This window comes from Corvus moneduloides, chromosome 13 (assembly GCF_009650955.1).
Source record: "Corvus moneduloides isolate bCorMon1 chromosome 13, bCorMon1.pri, whole genome shotgun sequence".
Lineage (NCBI taxonomy): Eukaryota > Metazoa > Chordata > Aves > Passeriformes > Corvidae > Corvus > Corvus moneduloides.
This window is the reverse complement of record NC_045488.1, coordinates 7,554,696-7,580,810: the sequence shown is the minus strand read 5'-3', so window position 1 is coordinate 7,580,810 and position 26,115 is coordinate 7,554,696. Positions and strand designations below refer to the sequence as shown.

Below are 26,115 nucleotides of genomic sequence, written 5' to 3'. Positions count from 1 at the left end.
GTTGGCCCAGCCATACTCTATGGGTCACCTCTGGCAAGAGAGGGATCCATTTTGCTGGATACCCCGGTAGCAGTAATCTGTGTCTTTTCTAGATTAAATTGTGCTTCTGTGAATGTGGCTGACCAGAGCAGTGCTGGAGATGAGGTCTCACACATGCTTTAGAGGAGGACAGTAATTTGACAAAAAGGACAGGAGAAAAAAAGTACAATAGGTTGATCAACATGGAAAAGTTAAAGCTAAACCACAAAGAACTTCTCTCTCTCTGTCCCCAAATTCAGTTTATTGCTAGCAAAATGTGCATTTATTCAATTCTGCTTTATCACATCTACCAGCACGTGAAGTTTGCAGCTTTAATCATCATTTGGCACCCTAAAACTCCTCTCACACTGCCCAGCTCTTTTTCTTAATTGATTCCTTCAGTAATCCTAGATCACAGTCAAGGATGAATGGGAAGAATACGTAATTTCACTATCCCTGAATTTTTCTGCCGTAAGATTATTCCTGTGTTAATGTGATGATGAGGGTGTAGTCATGTTTGCAAAATGCCAGTGTGGGACTACTGAACACATTTAACCCAAAATTCGTTGTCATATTAATTAAACATTTCATATCCCTCCAACATATACTTTATTCAAGGCAATTTTTCATTAAGAAAAGAATCTAGTCATCCATGAACAATTCCTGAAGTAAACTTACTTCACGTGCTGACAGCTCACAAGTCAAACTTGTGCATTTTTAACAAGAAAAAAATGGCAAATGCACATCTATTTTCAAAAGACAATTCAATGTCAGGCAAATATTACGTCTGATTACATACGGAAATTAAATCTACGTGATTGTGAGGCTTCTTTGAGTATTTAACGTCCGTTCTCTTTTAGTATATTTATCTAAATGCTTCAAAGGATACATTCAAAGTTAAAGTCAAAATTACAACATACATTGAAATTCCCATTTCAAGAAAAAGAGCTTAGAAAATTCCAATTCTCTGTCTGAGCAGACCAAGTTAATAGGTGCAAAATGTTTTTAATCAGAAGCAGAGATGAGTATATTTACACTAGATTTGACTGAAATAGGAGGCAGAGAAGTTTGGATGGGAAGGAGGAAGATCAGTTGGCAAGGGAAAGCATAAACAATTTTTATTTTATTTTTTTTTTGTCTCAAACCTTGGACACAAAAAACCCTACACTGAATAGTTTGGACATTACCACACACATGCACTCCCCTCCTCTGCCTTGTTACATGCTTCCTAAGGGATACTTGACAAATGCCTATAAAATCAACAGAAAATCCAAATCTAACATCTCCTCACTGTGAGCCCACACAGCCTGCTGCCGATCATGCAGGCCATTTGGCAAGCACTGGGTCTGCAAAAGAGCAGCTGCTCCAGCCACTCTCTTCCAGTAACATCAGAGATACGAGGACTTGGGGAAAAATTAGCAAAGTGATCAAAAATGGAATAAAAGATGTTAAGAGGTTTTTTCCTCCCTGTAAACATCAAATAATCCTCCATGCCCAACTGACTCTAATATTGTTCTAAAATAGGAGATATTGACAACTCAAGCTACAAAAATAGACAAACAATCTAAAATATCCCCAAAAAGATCACAGAGTCTTAGCCACAGAGGGAAGAGCATTGTAAAGCTCACAACAGCGTGTGGGCCGCCAAGAGCTCAGTACTTACTCCTCACATTTTATATCTTAGGCTTTTTATATCCCCAAATTGCTGGGGTTCCCCTGTTTCAGACTCCAGCGTGAACTGTAAAGAGCACAGGGTGGATGAAAGCAAACACACTTTTGTGAAGAGATTCAAAAGTAACATTGCCTTTAATTTGCATATACAAGAAATACACTTGTTTAGACAAAATCACAACAAAACCGGAGCACACAGACCTATTTCTTTCCCACTATAAAGCATTCCTTAGTTTGGGATCATATCCTCTAAGTCAGTTTAAGAGTTTTTTGGGCAGTTGATTATTTATTTGGAAATACCAAATGTTTCAGTCCCTCTCTCTGATCTTGATCGGGTCCCTTGCCTCAACTGTGCTTATGCTGTGAGGCTTATATGGCCTGCCTTGATCAGATGGGACCTTTGCTTTCCCTCTAGAAATCTCCCATTTCTCCAGCCTCTGCTAGGACAGAGCCCCACAAATCCATCACTGCCTCTTCTGCAGCAGCCAACCTCTAAAACTCAAAGACAAATTCTTGCCTTAACCCTGGAAGATGTGCGCCAGCATTTCTGCAGAGGTGAATATGCTTTCACAGGCATGTTTCAAAACAATACTGCAATTCTGTACTCTGCAATTTCAATCAGGATCCACCATCTGCCTATTTGAGAGTGCTATTACCCACAGCATCACACCAAGCGTTACCAAAAGCATCTCACCACAGCCTGTGGCGCTGGAATCAGGTTATATATGGAAAGCATAAATGTCACCATAGAATATCCTGACTTGAAAGGGACTCACAAGGATCCTTGAGTCCAACTCCTGCATGGGACAACCCCAAGAATCACACCATGATGTTTGCACAACAGATCATCTCCCCACACGTTTGCACAGGGCTCAACTGCACAAATATCTGTCACAGGCTCCCCTCTGCACAGGGAACCTCCTGCAAGGCATCTGCCTCACAACTCACAGAAACCCCCACACTTACAGCTAAACGCGTTTACACAACTTGACTAATATGACACAAGAGTCCCATGATGTTTCAAGCCTCATCTACTAATTGATTTAATAAGTCACAGCCTAGAAAGTTCTTCCTATGCCTTACTCTAAAAGCTACCAGAAAGAACCTTCTGTGACACTGCACGTACACATGGAGCTGTTTACGTCCTCTTGATCTGGTTTGCTCACTATTATTACCAGTCTTGTTTCAAAATTAAATCAGTCTTACCAAACACAAAGCTGCTTTCCCCCCATTTCTCTATTAAAGTCTTTTAATGATCCTTTCATGTTCCACTCTCTTTAGCTTGGCCTTTTTTGGCTATTTCTGAAAAAGCTTCAACTCTCTAATCTCCAGAGCAACCACTTTCCCCTGAGCTCACTTTGTTTCCAGTTTTGATTTTATACTCCCATGGTAGCGCTCACTCCTCACATATTTGTTTACAGAACAAAAGCCACCAGTCTTTAAAAGCACTATGGAGTGGAAAACACCCCTTTTAGGTAATTTTATTCAGCTGTGCCAATAACAACAGCTATCTCTAGTCAATCCTACTGCGATGTGCAATTACTTTCTCGGAGTAAAAAGAAGCAAGACGGAACAAAGACATGCTTAAAATGTTACCTTCGGAAGACGATGTGGAAACATACAGAACAACTCAATTATGTTTTCAGACCTACATGGCACTGATGAAGTACAGACATTTCTGCAATTTGCTTTCCAATCAACCAAATTTGTACTAAGATGGGTTGACAGCGCTCGTTAAACTAAGGAGAACTATAAACACTGCCAGCTAAGGCATGTATAGATCACAAAACCTGTTTAAATCTGTGGGGGTTTGTGCTACGGGGGGGACAAAAAATGCAACTTGTTCCCAGCCAACCATGATACATGCGGTAAAGGTAACTTACAGACAGCAAAGGGATGGCAACTTTTCCAAGGAAATCAGGGGGTTTATCTCCATCTTCATCAAACACTGTCACTTCCAGAACATCGTGAATATCTTTAATAGGGCTGGAACAAAAACGTGCAGACACATAAAAAAATAACATTCAATACACATGCACACAGCCTCCTCCACAAAGATCCGAGACTACTGTTTTACTAATTAAGTTTGTATTACCTTGGAGTATATAACCAGCATTTAATTAAATTCCCCCCCCCCAAAATGAATCAAGTGATGGGTATTCCCCAAGCTTCCCCCTCATGTTTCAGTTGCATAACTAGGTGAAGAAACTAACAGACAGTGACCTTTTTTTTTTTCTTTTTGTATTGGTGATGCTATCAATGTAAAACTCAGCTCTCCAACAGAGAAAGCTGGTGACTGGGAGAGGTCAAGGGCTGAATTCAGACCCAAGCTTCACTGCATTAAAACTGCACAGTGACACACACCCACAGATAAGTGTGTTGCAGAAAACCTGGATATAAAGTGGAGGGCTTTCTGGTGGTATTGAAAGCTCCAGCTGAAATGGACTCATCCACTCAAAACAATCCACACTGCTCCAAAATAAATCTAAATCATCAATAGCTTTTAAGGGGTTTTATTAATTTTTTTTTTAATGGACAAAAATCTAAGGAGAGATGCAAGTGCCTGACTGGCTCTGCAGATTTGGTGCTTGGATTAACCAGGCAACATTAGTAAGAAAGTTAGAGTCCATAGCTGACATTTTTGAGACCCACAGGAAGTACAGACACAAACTTTCTTTTTAAATAAAATAAATTTGGATTGTTATTGGATTTATTTTGCTGGCTGAACATCCAACAAGACTCATCTGCTGGCACAGTCTCAGAAAAAACAGTGATGAGTGGAAGCTTCTTGAGAACAGACAAAGTATGAGAAAGGACTCCAAGGGACAAGCATTCAGCTGCACCCCTGAATTAAACAGAAATCCAGCAAAGTATTTCTATAAAAGAAATCAGATAGCTTTTCTTGTGTTCTCATCCAGCCTAGTATTTACGAATGTTGCTTCAGCAAGAAGTTGGTAATTTTCAAACTGTTCTTCCAGTGGACAGATGCAAATGTCACAAATGTTTCATTGCCAGCCCTTTCAGCTGCCTTCCTTGCATAGACTGCTGCAGTCTTGGAAGATGTTTATCTCATTCACTTATTCACAAAAATCTTTGTCAGCATAAAGCAAGATTAAAAAATTGGGCTGCCTAAAAGCAATACGTAAATTATAACTTTTAATATTAATAAAGTGGCCAAAAAAAAAAAAAAGAATACCTTGATTTCTATAAAAATTTTAGCATCGAATTTGGAGCATGTTTGACTAGTTTAAATTCAGAAGATATACCAAAACCAACATGAGCCCTAACGCTCTGCTTATTTCAAATTAAACAAGGATTCTACCAAGGTACAATGAAATATATTTTATTTTAAGTTACGGAAAATGTAGGCGTGAATATCTGGTCTCAACTTTCTGCTACATTATATCTTGGATCAAGCTATGACTCCATTATGTCTAGTCATGATTCTTCCTATAAATATCACAGTAATTTTTCTTTTAATGACTTCTATTAATAAACTCCATGCAAGAACTAGTAAAAGGCAAAAGGCTTTAATTAAGTTATATTTGAGATTTCTCCAACATCCTCTCTGACTATGAAAAAATGACATATCTTAAAGGTGACCTTTGCATTTTCTCAAAGTCAATAGCTTTCCTAGTTAAGCTGCTGACTGGAGTTGCTGCACGGTTTCCAAAGCAATCCACTTACAATGTGAAAACTTTGTTCCACTCCGGATTGAGGTTCTTGTAAACGGTGTGCGTTTGAAGCATGTCATTTCCCAGCTCCAAGACACAGAAAGGATCACTTTTGCCTAGGGAAAGAAAAAAAAAAATTAAGTGGACCAATTATGGTATTTAGTATGCAGTAGGGCTGAGGAAGCAATTGGTTAAATAAAATTAGATCCATTAAAGCAACTGCAAAGTGCTCCGTTCTGTTGGAACGACTTGCCAAGGAAACAGTATCTCTGACTCATCCCCAGTTCTGGGAACTCCAACACTCACCTTATAGCTCACTCTGGGGGCTTCACTCTAACACCTGAACTCTGAGACTTCCAGTGAATTATCTCTCAGTCTTTACAGCAAGAAAGATCTTTTCATGTTGACAATTAATTACTCAGATGCCCTTAGGAAAGCAGCACCATTGTTCTGACCCAGGGAAGCAGCAGTGCTGCAGTTACACTCCCTATTTTATCCTCTGCTTAGAGCCTGTTGTCTTCTTCAGTAGATTACAGGATTAAGTATCCACATCAGGAGAAAAGAAGCACAACACTGACTGAATCAGCAGCATTTCTTCAATTAGTTCCATGTGAGCAAGTCCTGGAAGCTATGAAGGCTCTACACCATGACACAGTTTAAACAAAACCCAACATCAACTGGAGAATCCATGCATGATCCAGGTATTGGACTTACAGGAAACAAACAGAGCAAACCCCCAAAACAAAAAAACAAAAAAGGGAAAAAAACCCTCTTCTGTAAAGAAGGATGTCAACATGGAATCTGATAGCTGTAGACATGTTTGGCTAATGTATTTTTTGATCACTCACATTACATGAATTTGTAGTTTTCCCAATTCATTGGAGCTAAGCAGTTTCCTTTGTGAGCAGAGTGGCCCCTTATCAGCATGTCTGGCTCAGTATCTGATTTAATCTCATCTCCAATGCTCATATACAACTCAGCCACAGACACTCCAGCCTAACTTTTATGTAGGCAACTAAATATGTCAGCAATGCAGGGATTTAGATAGCAGACAAACAAGATATTTAAGCAAAAGCTGTCCTTTTCTTAATCCTTATTATTAATGCAGAGCTTTTAAGGGTCTTACTCTCAGAAGTTTATAAACTAAACAGGAATTTTTCCCGTATGTAAACAGTGGGTATTAACTAGTCAATATTGGTAAAGTTTAAAGACCATGTGTATTACTGGAATATATTTGTCTTCTCCTTTTCAGCTTACATGCCCATTCCCTGATAAGTGTGGAAAATGCACGTAGCCTTTCAGAGAAACTGCTTGAAATGCAAACTGGTATATGCCAAAAACAATCCCACTGTATAATTTGGTATTCTGAATGCTATTTTTTGGTCAGTGAGCAAATGCAGTGTTTGAGAAGAACTCTCATGCGTACACAGAAAACATCCAACAAAGCAGAAAAAGTCATTTCCACGTCAACAAAACTATTATCTAGGAATATAAAAGCATGGAAGGCTCAAACTGGACTAGCTGTGGTTGAAGAGCTTCTACATATATGATACAGCTGTCTGGAAACCAGCCCAAAATTTATGTCAAACAGTAAAATATGGATTTTCAGAACACTGTCCGAAACCAAAGCAGATACTGTGTGTTTTCTGATCACTATCATTACAGCAGGCTAAAAACTTGCAATTAAAATCTATGATTACAACATACAAGCAACTGACAGAAATCCCAATCACAGCAAAATCCAATCTTTACTATGGAATAAGGTATAAGGTGGCATCCCCCCCACTGCTCTGCAGGAGTTGGGGGATATAAGACTCATGACTGCTACAGGAAGGGACAGGGAAGGGGCACTACCTGCTCACACTGCTCCTCTATTAACCCTTGGAAATCTTTGTACCTTTGATTCCCTCTGTGATTTTCCCTTTATTAGATTTTTAGCTGGGACTTTGAATTTACTTTTATCAATAACAATAAATCTGAGCAGTCTCCTTGGCAATGCAGGAAATATGGCACTGCTCTAGGAGGGCTCTATTATGGAAGCCCATAATTGCTGCACTAATCATTTATGAATGGCTCAGAACAGATAATTAATCTTTATGTCTCTCATTTCATGATCAGAAATTATGCTATTTTTACCTAAAATGGCTGCATCCTTTTGCAATTTGGTGGGTCTATTACAGCATAATACTAGGATATTTTCAGCACTGCCATTGAAAAACAATTTGTCATTTGCTTCATGAATCAGGCTCAAAGCCTGGGTTATTTTGAATATAATGACAGACTGAGTAACCTTTTACTTAAGCAGAATTTCATTCTGTGCTATGCACAAGGAATGTGTGTCACATACTCTGTATGAAAAGTCTTTGAATTGCAGAATCAAGAACCTGCGTGTCTCTTCCAATGTTCATTATCCACCCACATGCTCCTGTTTGAGTACTGAGGGAAAGGGGGCCAAATCCATCAGTGATGCAACTGCTTTAGCATCAGCAAAGTTTTCCAGAGGGTAAAAAACCTTCTGGGCTCAGCTCTTTCCATGAACACTGTCTATATTAAAACATCACATATTTCTAGATGGAATCTTTGGCACATGGCAAGGCTGGGGCTGCTCTGCTGCGCTACACTTATTAAATTAAATTAGTCAGCAAGGTGCAGTTGCACTCCTAATTCCATATGGACATATACCTTATGTCAATTTAGCTATGGATTTCTTTACAAGTTTCCTTTCATTATTGACAGGTTTTGTTTTGGTTTTGGTTTTTTTTAATTAAGTTCTTCAGTTCCTTAAAGTACTGCTCTCTGCACTAAAGTTTTTTTTCCACTTCAGGGTTAAGCATTGAATTGAATATAGTCCTAAAGTAGTACCATGATTAATCATGGGCTTTCTCCTTTGCTCCTTTTTTTAGGAGCAGCATTCTCTTATGCAACAATGCCTTCACAAATACGAGAGAATGGGGCAAGAGTGTTTTCCCTCTAGCATCTTCCCGGCCTTTATCAACAAGTTATCTTAAAAAAAATGACTATGTCAGCAAATACACAACACACAATGCTGTGCCTGTGAATTATGAGCTGCTGAGAGATAGAGAGGGGAATTAAAAGGTCTCCAGAATCCTGGAGAAGATGATAATAAAAATAATAATATCCAGGCAGTCGCTACAGAGAAGTATCAACCTCCTAGACATTCCCCCGAGGTACAATATAAAGTTGTGGTTTTAAAAGGTGTTAGTGTCCACTGCTGTCAGGACCAAGCACAACTTGAGGTACAGATCAGTGGAAAATCCATACTTTTCATGGAGTAAGAGCACCAAAAAGGTCATCCCAAATTGAAGCCTCAAATAAGCTGTAAGAGAAAGCATCGCACTCACAGCCCCATTGCTGACAAGCTTTCTCTTTCAGGTGACAGCCTGCAGCATCACCAAACCCACACACCCAGCACCACACCAGACACCCCAAAATCTTTCAGTCTTGCTCCAAACTCACAAGATACCAGATAAAAGATGGAGAGGCTTTGCTTTGCAGGTGCTTTGCAGGCACCTTGCAGGCACCATTGCTTTGTATCAGCTCTTATTTTACATATTCCTGATGGAAAAAACCACTTAGCGTGACGTGCTGTTGGAAAGTTATCTGTCAGACTGCTCAGGTATAAAGGGAAATTAAGATCTCCATCCGCTGGACCTTCCCACATGCTTCTGGCAGTCGAAGCCATTTGGTATCTCAGTTCCCCGAGGCATGTTTCACCGCTGGAGAGATGATGGGATGATTCACTTTTCCTTGATCAACTGACAGTTCTGCACAAAGTCTATCATTTGCAATATATTATAGCATCATATGCTGTGAAACAGAAATAAAATACCTGAAAAATCTGCTGCCATCAGGTCCACTGCCTTTAAAACTTTGACTTGTAAGAAGCCAATGTCCTTTATGTCCCGAAAGGAATTCTTTATACACTGCAAGAAGAAAAGCACAAAGATATATAAGCAACAGAAACTACTGAACTATTAAATAGCTTATCACAGAATTGTTTAGGTGGAAAACAACCTCTAAGATCATCAAGTCCAGAAATTAACCCAGAACTGCCACGCCTACCACTAAACCATGTCCCTAAAAACCACATCTACATGTCTTTTAAATATCTCTGGCATTGATGACTCAACCACTTCCCTGGCCAGCCTGTTCCAGTGCTTGACAACCCTTTTGGTGAAGAAATGTTTCCTAATATCCAATCTAAATCTCCCCTGGCACAACTTGAGATACACTTATTCCTTCCTGAGCAGCTTCTGAGGATGTGGAAGCCATCATATAGCTTTATCTCCCAACATTTGAAAGTCCAGAAAATAACCTCCCTAGAGGAAGAAATAAAGCTAAGTATATTATTATCTCTTCATGATATTCAGTGTCTCATTCCCCACGATAATCTCTTAATACAATTCAAGTTTGCAAAGAACAGCATTAGTTTAAAACTCAACAAATACAAACAGCCAACTTGCTTGGGTCTATCTGCCCTGCCAATCTCCTTGTCATTCAAAATGCAACAACTATTCCATTTAATAGTTTTCTTTGGTAGGGGACATGTTATTATGACTGGAGAATTTTATTTTTTGCCCTGCAATTGTGACTATTTCAAAACTAAAAAAAAAAAAAAAAAAAAAAAAAAAAAAAAAAAAAAAAAAAAAAAGAGAAAGAAATAAAAAAGGAAAAAGAAAAAAGAAACACAAACTCACATAACGCTGAGAAATCTGTTGTCGTTCGTTGGGGTCTCCCAAAGGACAGACACACAGATCAGAGATAGACACTCCTGTACATGGGGCAACAGCAATCAGCATCAGCAGGGACCCTGGATGTTTTTCCAGAGGCAGCTCCAAGCAATTGGTCTGCTTTGTTGGCAGGGCAGTAATGTCAACGTGGCACCTGGAACGACATTGCCAAGGGTTAGATAGTAAAAAAAATAATAATAAAACAACATTTGTATTGATTTCAGTAGCAAGCAGACACCAAAACTTATTGCTTCTTCAAGATGGAAAGAATGCAAAAAAAAAAAAAAAAAATCTCAAAATTAAACACGGGAAACCAGCTAGGCAATTTCCATTGCACTTACTGTCAAGTTTTGCTTTCTGGTCCGTCTGCTGGTAAGGGGAAGTAAAAGGTTTGGGCTGCAAGTACAGGAGGAAAACTTAACTCTGGCCTGCCTCACCTCCCCTCTAAAATCCCCCAGTGTTTTGTCATGGATTTGAAACACAATTTTATTTCACCGGGGGGAAAAGAAAAAGGGCAAATGCAAAATTTAAAACATTAGTCTAAAATAGATTAGTTTCTTTAAAGTCACATACTCCATTTTATGCTACATTATACTGTATGCCCCAATCTCTTTTACAAGCCTTACTAGAGCTACATTTTCAGTGTACTGTTATATTTCCCAAAGGGAAGGATTGTCTTAAAAGTCCCCCCCCACCCATTCCTTGCACATAATACGTATCATTAACCTGATACTTCCCCCAAAAATAAAACAAAGAGGATAAAAGAGAAACATTCATAAAGAGACAATAATAAAATATGAGTATGGGCTAAAGCAGAGAGATCACCAGGCAGCCAGTTATTCATGAAGGGAGTGGTTAAACGCAACAAAAAGCCTAATCGCTTGGCTCAGCTAAATGCCTTCTATTTAGAAGTCCAGTTAATGGAGTGGAACTTTCTTGAACCTCCGTGGGGCTTGGCTTGTAAGAACAGGCTGAGCAAAAGTTGCAGATGAAAAAAGGGGAAAAAAAAAAAAAAACAACCAAAAAACCAACAAAAATAAGGAAGGAGAAGGTTTGCTGCCACACTGCAAGAGGAGGGACATTTCTCAAAGGGATGGGCAGTGGATGATGGAGAGCAAGGGGGTTTTGCTTTGCTTAATGCCTGCCGACAAGTTTTTATTTAAACTAAACTTGTTAAGGTGTTGTCTTAATAGGCTAAAATTCCACAGGGTTCCCCCAGGTGGGTTTCTTCTGGGTAAATGGCGCATGTAGTGTTCCTGATTGATCCCATTCCAGTAGTAGAGCTGGAGCAGTTTATGCCCATCTGCTATAAATTGCATGCTTTCCGCTTCTTAACAGCCTATTTTCTGCGAATGCTAAAAGGGGGAAAAAAAGGAAAAAAAAAAAAAATCTCAAAACATTTCAGCCTGAGAACCCAAGAAACTGTGTTAGGAAGTAAAAGCCACTGCTCTGATGAGTTTCTAAGTTGTCCAGTAGCTCCATGTATTACAACACAACTCCTTAAGCTTCCTCTGACCACAATTAACCGGAACAACTTTGCCTTAAGTGTGCTCTTTTCTCTCCACTGCTCTGGAGGTATAACAGGTTTCAAGTTTACTCTTATTAACTGCTTTCAAGTGCTTTGAAAGAGAAGGAAAATAAACCAGGCAGAGTACCAAGACGGCTCGGCGCGTAGGCTGCCTCTCAACACCATTTCCAAGTGTGAGAGGTTGCATTTAAAGCTCATTGCTACGCCTAGACTCTTCAGAAAGATATGACAGGAAAAGTTACAGCAGGAAAGAAAACAAAACAACAACAAAGAGAGAGAAAAGACCTTATTTCTTTTTGAGAAAAAGCCCTTATCATTTCCACACTGGAGGTCAGCATCCCCCTGGCTGCATTAACACCACTGTGTCTCAGGCTGCAAGAGTTTCAGTGATACTTTGGGTATCAGCACAAAAGGGGGCATGTATCCTTATCATGGAGTTTAGTTTGCTTTGTGGTTTTTTTGGGTTTTTTTCCAGATGAAGAAACTGAAGGAAGGAGAGGGGAAATCTCAAGGTCACCCAGCTGGTCTGTGGTTCAGCTGGCAAGAGAGGCCATGTCTCCCACATCAGCATTTCATACACCACCCACTCGACACAGTCCACAACTGGGAAAAGCTGCAGTTGTTTTTTATGTTTAAAACTTTCCATGGAGTAAGACAGAAAACACAACTTGTTCGGACAACAGTGCATCTCCCACCAATAGATAACCTCAGAACTCCATCATATGTCAAAGGCAAAGTTAAATATAATTCCATCTTGTTTTGGCAAATTGGAATTGCTTCTCTTCTTAAAAGAATTTGATTCGCATAAGGTCAAAGAAAAGATGGAGAATAAGGGTGTGGGGGTCGGAGGGACACACATGTGGAAGGGAAAACAGCAGGAGGTGGAATGTAAGTATTTCTTCCTCAAATCATGTCTCATTTCTGTGCAAACTAACTTTCCTTAAAACATCTGCGTTCACTCAAGGTATGCCTCTATTTTCTTGTGAGGAGCTGAAAAGAAAATCCACATTTGCACTGGAAAAAGGCTTAAGAAAAAACAAAAAAGACAACCTGTTTCATTTAGGTTATACAACATAATCGATCAGACTGCAAAGGATGCAGCTTGGTAAAAAAATTAGACATTCAATTTGCTATACAAATTCAGCAATTTCCACACAAACACTTCTACACTATTAAAACGAGTCTAATGATTTTCAAACTACTTCCCTCATTCTCTTGAAACAGAAACTCTTCCTTTCTTTCTTCCTCAGCTATCTGCAAGATCTTATTACGGATAATTATTTCACAGGAAAGTAGTAGGAGATTATTGAGATGGGCACAGAATCAAACTAATGGAGGTAATCAACTTTTGTTTAAAAGTTGCCTGATCAGAATGCAAAGGGCAAAACTCTCAGAATATTTGTATTTCAGGTGATACAAATGATCTCCTGAGTTAAATCCTCAACAGTAATCCTATCTCAGGATAGGATAGCTCTGCTTGTTGTCATCTTTTGCTATGTTACATATTAAATTCAGACATAATCTTTCACACAAGTGGCTACATGCACAAACTATAGGGGCTGCAGTTCTCTAAGTTAAGAATGCATTGTGCACACAACTGTAACACTTTTCTTTCTTTTAACCATAATTAATTAAATGCTTTCCTTCCACCTCCTGATCAATATTGAGGTCTACACCCCTATATTAGCTTCTAGTCCTGTAGAGCTTTAGTTTTCATTTAAGACTGTTCTTCTGATTTAAAGCCCTCACCTGTAGCTTCTTTTTCTCCCTTTTTTTTATTCATTTTGCAGAGGAATAGTACTCAAGAACAGTACACAGTAAATTTGGGATTAAAACATCTGTTTATCAGAGAATCACATGTTAAAATTTCACTAAAAAGTGCTGAGGTTTCCTTCTTACTAGCCATGGAGTTGTATTTTACTTTCCCATTCACAATTAATTAAATCATGACAGGAATCTTTAAATATATATAAATACATACAAAAAAATCTGTACAGAACATTGCCATTTTACTCCCTGCAGACTCCTTGAAAGCCCTTCACAAAAGAGATCAGGATCATTACCACAGAGTACAGAAAGATGTATCTGTGATTAGTACCTGGAATTTCAAATACCACAGGTGTCAGGGAAACAATTAGTAAGGTCTCATTATGACTTATTCCATGGATAAATTTTGTTTTTCTGATTCATCCCAGAGCCCGGTGAAACTTAAGTGAAGGTTTTGGTTGCAGCCATAGTGGGGATTTTACTGCTCCATCCCAACAGCACAGCCTTTAAAACATGGGTTGTTTCTTATTGCAAAGACAGTTTCCTGGAGGCATTCATCATAAAGATATTGGATGCACTCCAGTCTCAGAGCTCATGGGCTTAAGTTTAGCAATTTTTGTAAAACCTCTTTCTTGAGGTAAATATGTGAAGGAAAACCTGTCAATGTTCTGCAGCATCTCTTTTTTCAGAACATATCCCCCAGTGCAGAAACACTAACAACCTGGCATAAACAATTTAACTCTGCCTGGACAAATTCTGCACACGTTAACACCTTTGTTTATTCATATACATTAACAGCGTCTCCTGTTTATAGCATGCCTCTTATCCCAAAGGACACAAAAAGCACTCAATAAATGTTACTAACAGTCCTGTGCAGACTAAATAGAGGGATTATTTCATCCAGCACCAAAATGCAGCCAGCCCTCAGTGCCAGACGCTGCAGCTGAACCACTCAGGGCTGCGGGATTTTAAGTGAGGAAGAGAAATTGGACCCAGCTGAAGCTTTAAGGAGACTGCAGGTAGGCTGAATGTAATAATTTAGCTTGTGATGTGCACTGACAGTGAGGGTTTGTTTTGTGATAGAAGGGTGACATGAAATGCTTCCTCACTAATTCAGAAGCAGACAAACACCCCAGGTGTTTGTGCTCAGCACCAGAGGTGCAAGGCATTCCTTATTCTACATGTTCCATGCTCTCCACAGACACTTCAGGTCCTATTTCAGGAACAGTATTTTACCTTGAAACCAAATTATGCCTGGGAGAAGAACCATATTCCAGAGGCTTAAGGCATCCATGCTATCTGAAATCCTGGGTCTAAAGGAATTAACAGGAGTCTTTATGCCACAAAAGTTCTGCAGTCGGGATTATCAGATTTGACTCCGCTGTGAGCACCTCCAACTTCATTTAAATATTAAAAACATGCATATATTTAAAGGTTTAACCAGCATAGCTGAAGGTTGAACAGGCTGGAAGGGAGCATAATGAATTCTAACTCTATTCATAAAAAGACCACAAAATTATTAACTCAGATCCAGAAAATTTTGCTTTTTCCTTAAAACCATGTGAATTATTTGAGGGCAGTTGGCTGTACTGCTGTGTGTAATGACCGAATATAACCCACAAACATTTCACTAAAGAGTATTTCTTACAATGATGTTGTGAAATCCAGAAATCTCACAACTCAACTTGGAAATCATGGAGACAATAAACATGGCACCTCATAATGCTGTTTTTCCAACAGAATCCTTTTCCAGATTAGACTGCATTTGAGCCCTTCATAAAATATTATTTATAGGGTGTCAAAAAGTTTCTACATTGTAAAAACAATACTTGTTATTATGCATTTGGTGTTTACCTATTCTTGCAATTGCTCTTCAAAAACTAGTGTATTTTTTCCTGTTTTGATGCTACAGCCAATTTGCTGTGCTTAAGACAACAAAAGCAGAAAATTTTCTCTCCACATAGACATCAAAAATAAATTTAAACATAGAATCACAGAATTGTTTGGGTTGGAAGAGATCTTAAAGATCATCTTGTCCAACCCCCCTGACACAGGCAGGGACACCTTCCACTAGAACAGGCTGCTCAGGGCCCCATCCAACTTGATCTTCAACACTTCCAGGGATTTACCCTGGGAGATTTACCTTTACTTTCAGGTAAATCTACCACACAGACTTCACCAGTGCTGAATAGAATAAGGGTTTCACTGATAGTTTTTGCCACACTAAGTACCACCTGCCAGAAACCAGTAGGAAAATAAGGGGGGGAAACATAAGGAAAAATTAAAATAAAGGGGAAAAACCTAAGGAAGAATTGCTCCAGCATCAGGGAGACTGACCTGAGGCAGCTGCAAACACTGCTTTATTTCTTAACTCTAAACAGAATATCAGAAGTAATGGAAGTAACTGTGAGAATGGAAGGAACAGATTCATCTTCAGCCACTTCTCCATGTGATGAGCAACAGCACTCAGCCAGAAAGAATTTCCTGCCCTGCAAAACCACAAACATTTGTAGAGCCAAAGGGCATTGTTCTTCTCAGTGAATAGTTTCAAACTATTTGAATGCTTGAAGTAAGAGAATGTTCTTATGAGTTACTGTTACTTAGTAAGCAAGCTGTGAAACCCTGGCCAGGTGAGAGCAGCAAACAATGGCAGGCAGGGTCCCCATCCTCAGGAAATTTAGAGTTGTGGCAATGATCCTGCCAGCAGATGAGCATGGACAGAACAAAGAGGGTCTCCAGTAAAGTGAATGGTTCTTGGTGCTGCTGCATGTACCCAAGAGCACAGATGCTGTTTGAGGAGATGGGTCCACAGGACAATGCTGAAAGCCAAAGGAAGGAAGGGAGAGGTACTACTAAGAAAATAACACTGTACAAATTCAGATAGAGTGGCATGGAATTAAAGCATCATAGAAGAACACAACATCAAAGTGTAAACAGAAAAAAAGGGACACCACCCTCAAAGGAAAACAAAGATCCCTGGGCTGGCACTGGCAGAGTGTATAAGGATGTGGAGCAATATCACCACAAAAATACAGAAAAATCCTGCCTCCTCAATGCCACTGAGTCCCCACAATATTTTGGGTTTTAGAGGCAGCTTGGGTGTCTCTGCATTCAGATTTTGGCTAATCAATTACCTATTAATAGGTTTTAATAAACATAATATAAACATAACCTGGACATTACTGGAATAAGGAGAGAAAAATACATTATGATGCTGGTAAATGAAAACAAATTGATCAGTTAAAAAAAAAGAATAATCGAAATCACTTTATTTTTTGTACTTGCCCCATTCTCCCCCCACCAAAACAAAAAAATCTAACTCAAACCCAACTTACGTTCCCAAAAGCTCCTCGTGCTTTTTGTTATCCTTTCTCCACACCTCAATGTCCAACATATCCTTCCTGTCAGAGAAGTAGTGAAAATCAAACTGTTCCCTCCACTGAGGATTTGCACTCTTACACAGTGTCTAGAAAACATGCAGTTATAATATTTACTTTTCTTAAACAGTACTTATTTTCACAGTAAAGCAAAAAGAAAAAAAGAAATCAACTCTACAGAACAAGGCTGGATGTTAGAGCATCAAGCACTAATGTCATTCCAACCAAAGCCCCCCAGCCCATCACATATAGTCTCATCTTCCTAAATATTCTCTTTCCTCCCTCTCATTACAACAGACAGTTGTTATCTGAATGAATGGCTGGAGAAGTTCTGAAATACAAGGTAGACCACCAGTTCCACTTCCAGTGGGCTGTGCATCATTCACCATCACACACTGGAAGAAATCAGGAACAACCCTTTTGAGGTCAGTCACCTGGAAACAGGTTTGAATGAATTAAGGAACCCAAAGCCGTATTTTTTTACCCTTCTGTGTTAAACAAACAGCTCAGCCTTGCAGATTCACAACACATCTATGGACCATTAGAGAGATGCATGAAAAGGGATTGTAACAGGAATAACATCTATTTATTCTAAAGTAACTAAACCATTTGTTATTTTTCAAAACTACTTTCCTAAATAAAAAACATATCATGACCTTGGTTTGAGGTCTGATGTGAGGGACAGAGTGCAGGTTTCAGATGTGCCTACATCCAAATGTTATGTTCTGTGAACTTGCTCTGTACATTTTGTACAGGAGGAGGTTTGTTTTCTCCTCCTCTGCACTTCCAGTTCATGACATGCAGAGCTCTTGCTCTCTCAACAGAGTATTATTTTAATTATAGCCTCTCTTCTTACTAGACTTTGCAGATGAAATGTGTATCTTTGGGAACCCCATTCATTTCTTAGATTCTTATGAAACTGAACTGTATACAGATAAACACAGCCTAGAAAAATAAAAACTAATATCAAAACCACGGAACATTTTGTCTGTTTAGGGGGCAAGTTCTGCAATATATAACATATTTTTCAAGAAAGGAACTTTAAAAGAATAATAATTCCCCTGCACTGGAAACTATTTCAAGTCTACTTCTCCAGCAGACCTAACACTGGAAACCCAACTTCTGTACTGGCAGAGAACAAAACAGATGTGTGATGCATGTAGCTTTATTTCATTTCATATTAATGTCAAACATCCATCAACATGATGAGTATGTTAAACACACAAAACACAGATAACACACAATATATTCCTAACTTGCACTTTCTCTACTGGCATGAAAACGGAGCAAAATGTTAATGCTTCTGGACTGGTCTCCTGGTGTTGAACTCACTTACCTTAAAGAACATCAAGAATAGTTCCATCTGAGGCAGTAACACCGGTAAAAAAAACATCAAGCACCTTATTGACTTCAGACATCTCAAGGAAATCCTTAATACTTACCTTGCTCTTGTATCTTTGATCCCCCAGTTTGAGGAGAATAAAAATCTCTGCCAAGCCCCCCCTGGGCATGTTCTTCCCCTCCAAGAGGGTGATGGTGACCAGCCCGTTCCACAGCTGGTTCTTGCGCAGAGACTCGGAGAGCCGCACGTTCCGCGTGAAACTCGTCTGAAAAGCAAGGCAGCAACATGAAATGTTTCAAGACCCAAAGACATTTTCATGCTCATGTTAACTGTGATATGAAAGCACACCAGGAGTGAGAGACACCACGCTTCCCCAAGGGTGAGCAAGCAATGGAGGGCAGTAGGATGCTATGGATTTTCTGTCTGACTGTACTACAGCTGGCCCTGTGAAGGGCTGGTGCTCAATGTCACAGCAAAATCAGCAGGGTTTGCTTAAACCACCAGAGAAGTTGCCTTCAGCTACCCTGGCTGAGCCCTGGCAAGAGCAGACCTCAAGCACTGAGAGCAATCTGTTACCTTGGCTCAGGGAAAGGCACGGGAGAGCGATGGGGACTGGAACAGGGGAGAAACTAAAGTAAACTCTTAAAATGTCTCCAGCTACATCCATAAAACGCGGGTCTGTCCTTTCTGGGGAGGCAGCCCAGGACCATAAAGCCCATGGCCAGGTGAAAGGCTGAGCAGCATCTTCCACCTCCTCCATCACTCAGCCACCCGCCGCCTGCGTTAGCTCTTTGCCCGCTGCCTTTGCTGTTCCTGCTTCCAGAAACTGAGCCCACGAATCAAAAATACTGATGCCTGCTGAAAAAACACTGACACCACCAGGCTCTTTATCTGGAGTTATGGTTACCTGGTAGCCACATTTGTTACCTTCGCAGCTTCATCTTGCACAGCACGGCTGCGCTAACAGTTTGCTAACTGGCAATATTTTATTGGACAGAGGATGATTAAATAGGCCTTTATTTGGGGGGAGTGAGCTGGAAACATTAAAACTCAAGGCTATACTTTTCTTCCCGCAGTAAAAATCCTGCCATATTTTATTCTCCTGAAGCAACTTTTAACTCGCCACACTTTGGAGCTTCAATCATGTCATGTACAGGTGGGAGCAAGACGGAGGAGAAGATTTCACAAGTCACTTTAAAACAGGACGTGTTAGCTTTAAAAGCAAGTAAGAAATGTTGTTGCTAAATAAAACGATTGCAAAAGCACCTGATGTCTGAAGATTACTTTTTATGGATCAATTACCCGGCAACAAAATTCTTAAATCATAGGTGGTGAACTCACAAATTTTTTACTTGCTTTTTACTGGTTAAAATACTGAATTCTGAATCCCACAAGCATATCAATATACTTCTATTTAAACACCCCGTTTGGCTTTCCTGGCGCAATGGGTAAAAATTCCTACCTTTAAAAAGAAAACGAGATTTTGATTCATAAATCCAGCTGCAATGTAATTTCTTTTCTCTCTTTTTTTTTTTTAAAGTTCGTCTTTTGGGCCAAAAAGCTAAAGCATGACTGTTCCCATGGACATACTTCAAAGTCCCAGCAGATATATTCCTCCCTAAACACTGCAACTATTTCAAAACCCTTTTTATAAAAAAGGGAGTAATGTCCACAAGGGATCAAAGGGCATTCTACAGTCTGGCAATCGCCTTAGAAAAATGGCAGTGCTTCCATGAAATATGCCCTAAAATAATTTTGCAGCTTGGTATGTCCTAATTTCGAATTGGATGTTTATCTTGGAAAGGCTTCTATCTAACTTGTCCATAAAACAGCTCCACTTAGCTCTATGAGCCCTGTGAAAATGGAATCCAAAGCTGGCTATTAAGGGGGCCTGGAGATTGCTTCCATATGGCGTAACAGCATGGGAGTGGAGGGCTAAGGCCTACAGCAGGCGCTGCTTGGCTTGAGCTCCCCATCTATCCATGGACACTCATTGCATTACACCATAACATCTGGATTATTGCTTGTAATGTCCCTGGGAAATATCCACTTCCCATCAAAGCCTTTATCTATCTCGCTTGTACTTTGAACATTTTAGTATTTAACACAGTCATGTTTGATGTGATGTACTCGCTGCTTTAGGAGTAAGGATTTTCCCTCCCCCTCCTGCTCCTTCCTTGGAGGAGGAAGAGGTATTTGATGTTAGTTCACAAAAAAAAACCCAAAAAAAACCCACAAAAAACAGATGAAGTTTATTATCCACGTTACAATTTCTTTTAAAAACAAAGCATCCAGCTCTCTTCAAAGCTTCCAGGCTGAACACAAAAGACAGTTGTTATCACTCAGTTTTCAAATCAAACTTGGATTCTTTTCTTTTTTTCATCCTGGCCAGTATTTTAGGAAGTCACTTAGCATTGGGGACCTTCCTACCCCAGCTCTACAGCACACATAACCCCACCCTTGTAGCTGCTGACTTGACAGTTCAAAGGACTGTTGGGAGGTACCCAAACCAGCCTGGATCCCACACAGTCCCACACAGGAAAAATCAGCACCTGCACTCAGTATTACTGGAACACATTGCAATGCACCAACCTTGACCTCCCAAAACAGGTGGCCCCAAGCAAGGAGCCTTGTGCACCCCCTTCTCTGGCTGTGCTGCTGCAGAAGCACTGTGCTCCTCTCAGAAGAGGGGTGTGCTGGTCTCCAGCTAACAGGACCTGCATGAGATCCAGCATCACTTGAGAGCATCCCACTGCAGAGTGGAGCCAAGATGTTTGCAGCTGGTTCAGGGCACAGTGCTGACCTGCAGCAGCTCCACGCAGCCTCCATGACTGCCCCAGCTTCCCAGCTCCCCCAGTCCAGCCCTGCCACTGGCACAAGCCTCTCTCCAAGCAGAGCACTGCTCGCCTTACGCCCCTGCAAGACACATCACATGAGGAATGTTCTGGGTTTCCTGGACATGCCCAGGTCACCCCCACGGAGTCGGCTCAGCAGGTCTGGCACATTTCCTGTGCCTCGTAGCACCAAAGAGCCCCTCTGTACTTGCTCTGTGGCCACCTCTCCAGCCTCCCCAGGTATTTGGCAGGCTGTTCCTCTGACCACCCTGATGGAAATCCCGGGGAAACAGGCAGCGTCTCAGATTCCACTCACAGTTTCGGGAAGGAAGCACGTCTGGGGAAAATCAGATGTGTGGTAGACCCACAGACCCAGGCCTTCAATGAGTCAACTTTAGTGCTGCCTAGGGAAGTCTGCACTATGGAAAATGCCTCCCAGGTGACAAGAAAATGATACCACATTATTTATTTTAGAAGTCTTACCTCCTCTCTGATACCCCACACCTACTCATTTCAGACTGATTTACACAGAGCTAATTGATTAAACTTCACAGCCTCCCTCTGAGTTGGCAAAACTATTGCAGAGCAGAGCACAGAGCAGCACAGCCATTAGTCCAACAAAGTTACTTGGGCAAAACAAGCACGAAAAAAACCACCCCAAACACTCTCCCTGGCTCCAGCCACCATTACCCTAACCTGCCTTCACAATGAGACCAGGAAAGCCAAAGCCTCGGTCCATACTGGCCAGAAAATAAGGACATAACTGCTTCATCAGTGACAATTTTGAAGTGTTTTATCCATTCAGCTCTTCCCTTTGCTATTACCTCTCTGGCTACTGATGCCTCCACACTTGGGTACTGCAGCTCCTCCCCTGCTGAACCTGAGCCCTTTCCAGCTGGGCTCCCACACTGGATGCCAGGTCCTTCAGGCCTCTCCTGCTATATTTTCCTGTAAGCTCTCTGCTCACACTCTGGCTACATCCCAGACCTAAGTAAAGGTGCCTTGCCGAGGTACAAAAATGTTGGCTGAAGCTGGGATCAGGAATTACAGGGCTGGAAATTAAGAAACACATGATTTATGATAGAAGCTGGCACATGTCCCAAGCACAAGGCATTGGACAAGCTTGCTTATTTCTTCCCCTCATCATTTCTGAAATCAAGGTAGCCTTGAGACCAGAATTTGAGGGTTGTCTCTAGACAGAGCTCTGATTTTGGCTGGGCTCTGTGTGCAAATAAGCAGTAACACCATAAAGGTCACCTTTATGAGCAATTCACTGCTGTAAAATAGATTAAAACTGGAACTAAAGACATCCTTCAAACAAGCCAGCCAGAAAAAAAAAAAAACCCAGACAATAAGCACACATATCCAGAGAGCCTTATTCCTTAAACTAGATGTTTTGTAAGTCTAAGAACTCATGTCTACTGCAGATTTAGGCACTGTGCAACATCAGGTAAGTAATGAGTAATCTCTGAAGCCAAAGTATGGCCTGGTTATAGAGCAGGACCCTGCCACACAAGGATCAGAAGATGGTTCTTCTCCCAACTGCTTAGAAAGGACATTTGCCTAAAAAACCATCCCACAGCTCTGAACAGAAAAATTAAAAATCAGTGCTCACATCACCATTCTCAAAATCTTGTTCCTGGTTTCAAAATGAATATAAAAGTTTTTCACATCAACTTTCAATTTTTTATCACTTTCTGGTTCTGGTTTAAAAAAGAATGAGCAGGTGGGCTGTATTCGGCCTTACAGAGCCAAATACAGGAGCTGAACAAGAATGACAGAGCTTTGGAGGGGAAAGAACCAGCTCATTGACCCAGCTTCACAAATCCTTTAGGAGCTCCAGTCTCCCTGATAACTCCATTCGTGTATAATCTCCCTCTATAGGCACCCAGCAAATCCCCTCTGGTGCATCAGGGCTGCTTTCAAATCTGTCTCTTTTCCTGACACACACATACATGCCCCAAGTTCAAACTTGTTTTTGAAGCAATAAAGAGATGCAGAAAAATTGTACATTTAAATGACACGGCGAGGTGGCCAAGTGTGAAGTGAGCCCATCTCTCCCATCTTTCATGTAAAAGGATGAGACAGGACAACAGAAAGCCTGCTGCAATCCCTGTGAAGAGGTCAACGTCAAAACTGGGCCACGTAATTTGCCATTTGAGAAAACAACAACACCACAAATAGGAGGACTCTTCGGGACCTCTTCTCATTAGGCAGAGAAAACCATTTTTGCAGAGGCAGTTTCCCCTTGGGAAAGACGAGAGGGCAGCAGGAAAGGCAAGTGAACCAAACACAAGATTGGCGCCAACGACGCGTGACCCTGTGGCGAGAGAGTCCCCGCGCTCCGCGAAGCGCTTGGAGAGCTCCGCTGCCCCTCTGCCCACGGGGGACTGGGGGAGAGAGCCAAACACAATGAGGCAGACAAAAAATGAAAACCTAACAGCCCTCACAGGGGGAAAGAAAAAAAAAAAAAAAAGGAGAGTGAGGGATTTTCCCCTGCGATGAGATGCTTGAAGAGCACTTGGGTGCGGTCAGCCTTTCAGCCAATTTATTCAATCAGCGTAGGCTATCCAAGGTGGCAATTCCGTCCACTTTTGTTTCAGGACTGAGCTGCTGCAGGTCAATCCACCCCAAGCAGACCTGCTTATCTGCCTCCTAGACGTTCAACACTTAAAGGTTATTCAGCTGTACAAATGCTGGAAATAGCATGCAGGGCACTCAGGGTGAGACTCAAACCACCCGGGACAAACAAGGGTACTGAGCATCAGCATGCTGGGCTCCAGCAGAGAGAGCTACCAACTCCCTCTGTGCCCCAGAAAGGAAAGCAGAACAGAGGGGAGAGCTTGTCAATACACAGATATGAGTGAGTATATTAATACTGCCTAACAGCATCCTCTTCCCTTTGCAATGCCACCCTCCATGAGGAAAAGAAGAAAGCCACACTCTTGAAAAACAGCTCCCACGGAGGACAATGCTGTTCTCAGCTCCCATGAAAAATGAGGGACCATGTGCTGCCCATGTCCTGGGAATCCACCCAAATATGCAATGATTCCCTTCCAGCAGCAGTGAAAAATATATACTGCATAATAATCAAGAGATACCTAAATCATGCAGTTCAACAGCTCTTGCTCCAAAATGATTTAAAAGACCATACTGAGTTGCTGGAATCCTTCCTGCGTACTCCCTGTAATGACCATGAGGCTACTGGAGCTGGACTGGACATCTTGTGCTGACACAGTTGTTGCTGTTGTCTGAAATGCAGCTCTTTCCTCAAAAAGCAAGGGAGCTCAGAGAACACACATGAAGAGAGTACAGTATCCACAACAGCCCACATGAGCCCCTTTGCCAGTCTGACATGGAGCTGCAACAGGTATCAATGCCATCAACATTTGGGGTAAATGTGGGAAGTCAGCAAGAATCCCGTGATTAATGTGAAAAGACTCATTTAGGACACTGATGTGCCAAATCTGCATTAAGACAACATAAAATGGTCAAATTAGAGGATAATCAGATTTCTTTCATGTAGGCAATACAGATTAAAAAACAGCTGTGAAAGTTATATTCATTTTGTCCATCCTTAAAATAAGTCATTTTCCCTGTATTTATAGAAGAGGAAAAGCTAAATATTACAATAGGGGTCAGCTGCAGTTCAGCACATAAAAAAAAATCCCAGGAAAACTATTTCAAACAGAAAACTTTTATTTGCCTAAACCTGGAGAGAGGAAATTTAGATGTCTCAGTTCAGCTGCTCAAATGGAAAGTATACTGTGTTTTCCTCCTGCAACACCCAACCAGAGTCAGCTCAGGAGCCAAAAAAGAGACAAGCTTGTGTATCCATTACAGAGCTCTCTCCATTTCCCCTGCCCTTCTTATTCCTGTATCTTTATCTCGTCCAGCAACATTGTTTTCTACCCCATCATACTCTCTGGCTATTCTTCCATAACCTCTTGTGCCTTCCCTAGACACCTATATTCCCCATGCACACAATTTTTCTTCCCAGCCTTTATGTTCTGCCACAAACTGCTAGTACTGCTTCCAGAGACCAGAGTTTCCTAACTAAAGATGGTTATTGATGTACAGTACTAGTGTTTTAGTGCAGTAGCAGAATCAATAAACCAGGAAATACTGCTTTGTCAGATTTTTTCCAGCGCATGCTGGGAAATGTTTTTTTAACTGCCTTTGGATGTCACAGAGGTTTTCTTTAGAGATCACACTGGAGCATGAACTGTGTCCTTCCCTAGGAAAGAGCTGAAGCTCTCCTACCCTCTAGTGACTGGAACAGAACAGAGCACAGGGTTGAAGCTTTTTTTCCTTTTAAAACAACACTTTTATGTCTCCTAAATCAGCACCATGCTTCAGCATTTCTTAATTTTATTTGAAAGGTGTAAGGCACAAGGCAGAGTCTCGAGAGCTGAAAGGCTGACAGCTAAAGGTCCAAAAACGCATATGTAAAAAATTATACTAAATGCAATGAGATACTGTGTAAAAACAAAAAGAAAAAACCAAACAAAAAAAAACCCTAAACAAATGAAAAAAATACACACTAAAACTTCCAGTGACAGCGACCAACACAGAATTTTGGCTATTCTGAAGAAAAAGAACCTGAGTTTAGAAACCTGACTCCCTTTCCCAGGTCCCAAAGCCAACCAGCATCCAGGGACAGCTGTGTGAGAAAGAGGAGGATCAAGCAACACTGACTGAGTGAGGGCACAGTAATTTCCAGAGTTTCAGTTAAAAACTAAAGTGATGAGCTCTTCAGTTATTCCATCACTTTCTATCATGTGGCATTCAGGGATTCCTGGCAGCTCTCTGCACTGCAATATCCCTGCAATCAGGGCTCCTAAGGCTGTACTATGCACTTCTTCTATCGACAAAAACATCCTTGCTGGCACAATACCTGAGATGGTTGGCTCCTCTACACAGCACACCACAGTTGTAATGAATAAAACAAGAGGAGGTTAATGATTCAATTTATTTAGGCACAAACCGATAGTTACAGAGGGAAAATATCATGAGAACACACTCATCTTAAGAGCCAAATTCTGCTTTCCAGAGAGTGAGTCTGTACAGCTCTCAAGCTGGGTACTGGGGCTTGCAGTGTCTGTATCATTGTTATTTACTCAATAGCAAATTAAAGCTTTACAGAACACATA

At 40.9% G+C, this 26,115-nt stretch overlaps 1 protein-coding gene across 5 annotated transcripts in view; it reads right to left on the bottom strand.

Annotated features, from left to right (window-relative positions):
- MCTP2 (multiple C2 and transmembrane domain containing 2) overlaps positions 1-26,115 on the bottom strand; it is a 128,399-nt gene that overhangs the window by 53,589 nt on the left and 48,695 nt on the right. For 4 of the 5 annotated variants that reach the window (XM_032122924.1, XM_032122927.1, XM_032122925.1 and 1 more), the window contains 6 exons: positions 18,229-18,393; positions 16,745-16,875; positions 10,082-10,268; positions 9,214-9,307; positions 5,377-5,479; positions 3,573-3,675 (listed from right to left, as the gene is read on the bottom strand). In XM_032122924.1, coding sequence (XP_031978815.1) covers positions 3,573-3,675; positions 5,377-5,479; positions 9,214-9,307; positions 10,082-10,268; positions 16,745-16,875; positions 18,229-18,393 — 783 coding nt within the window. Of the gene's footprint in view, positions 1-3,572; positions 3,676-5,376; positions 5,480-9,213; positions 9,308-10,081; positions 10,269-16,744; positions 16,876-18,228; positions 18,394-26,115 lie in introns of those variants that run through there. The other variant, XM_032122928.1, reaches the window with a different exon arrangement.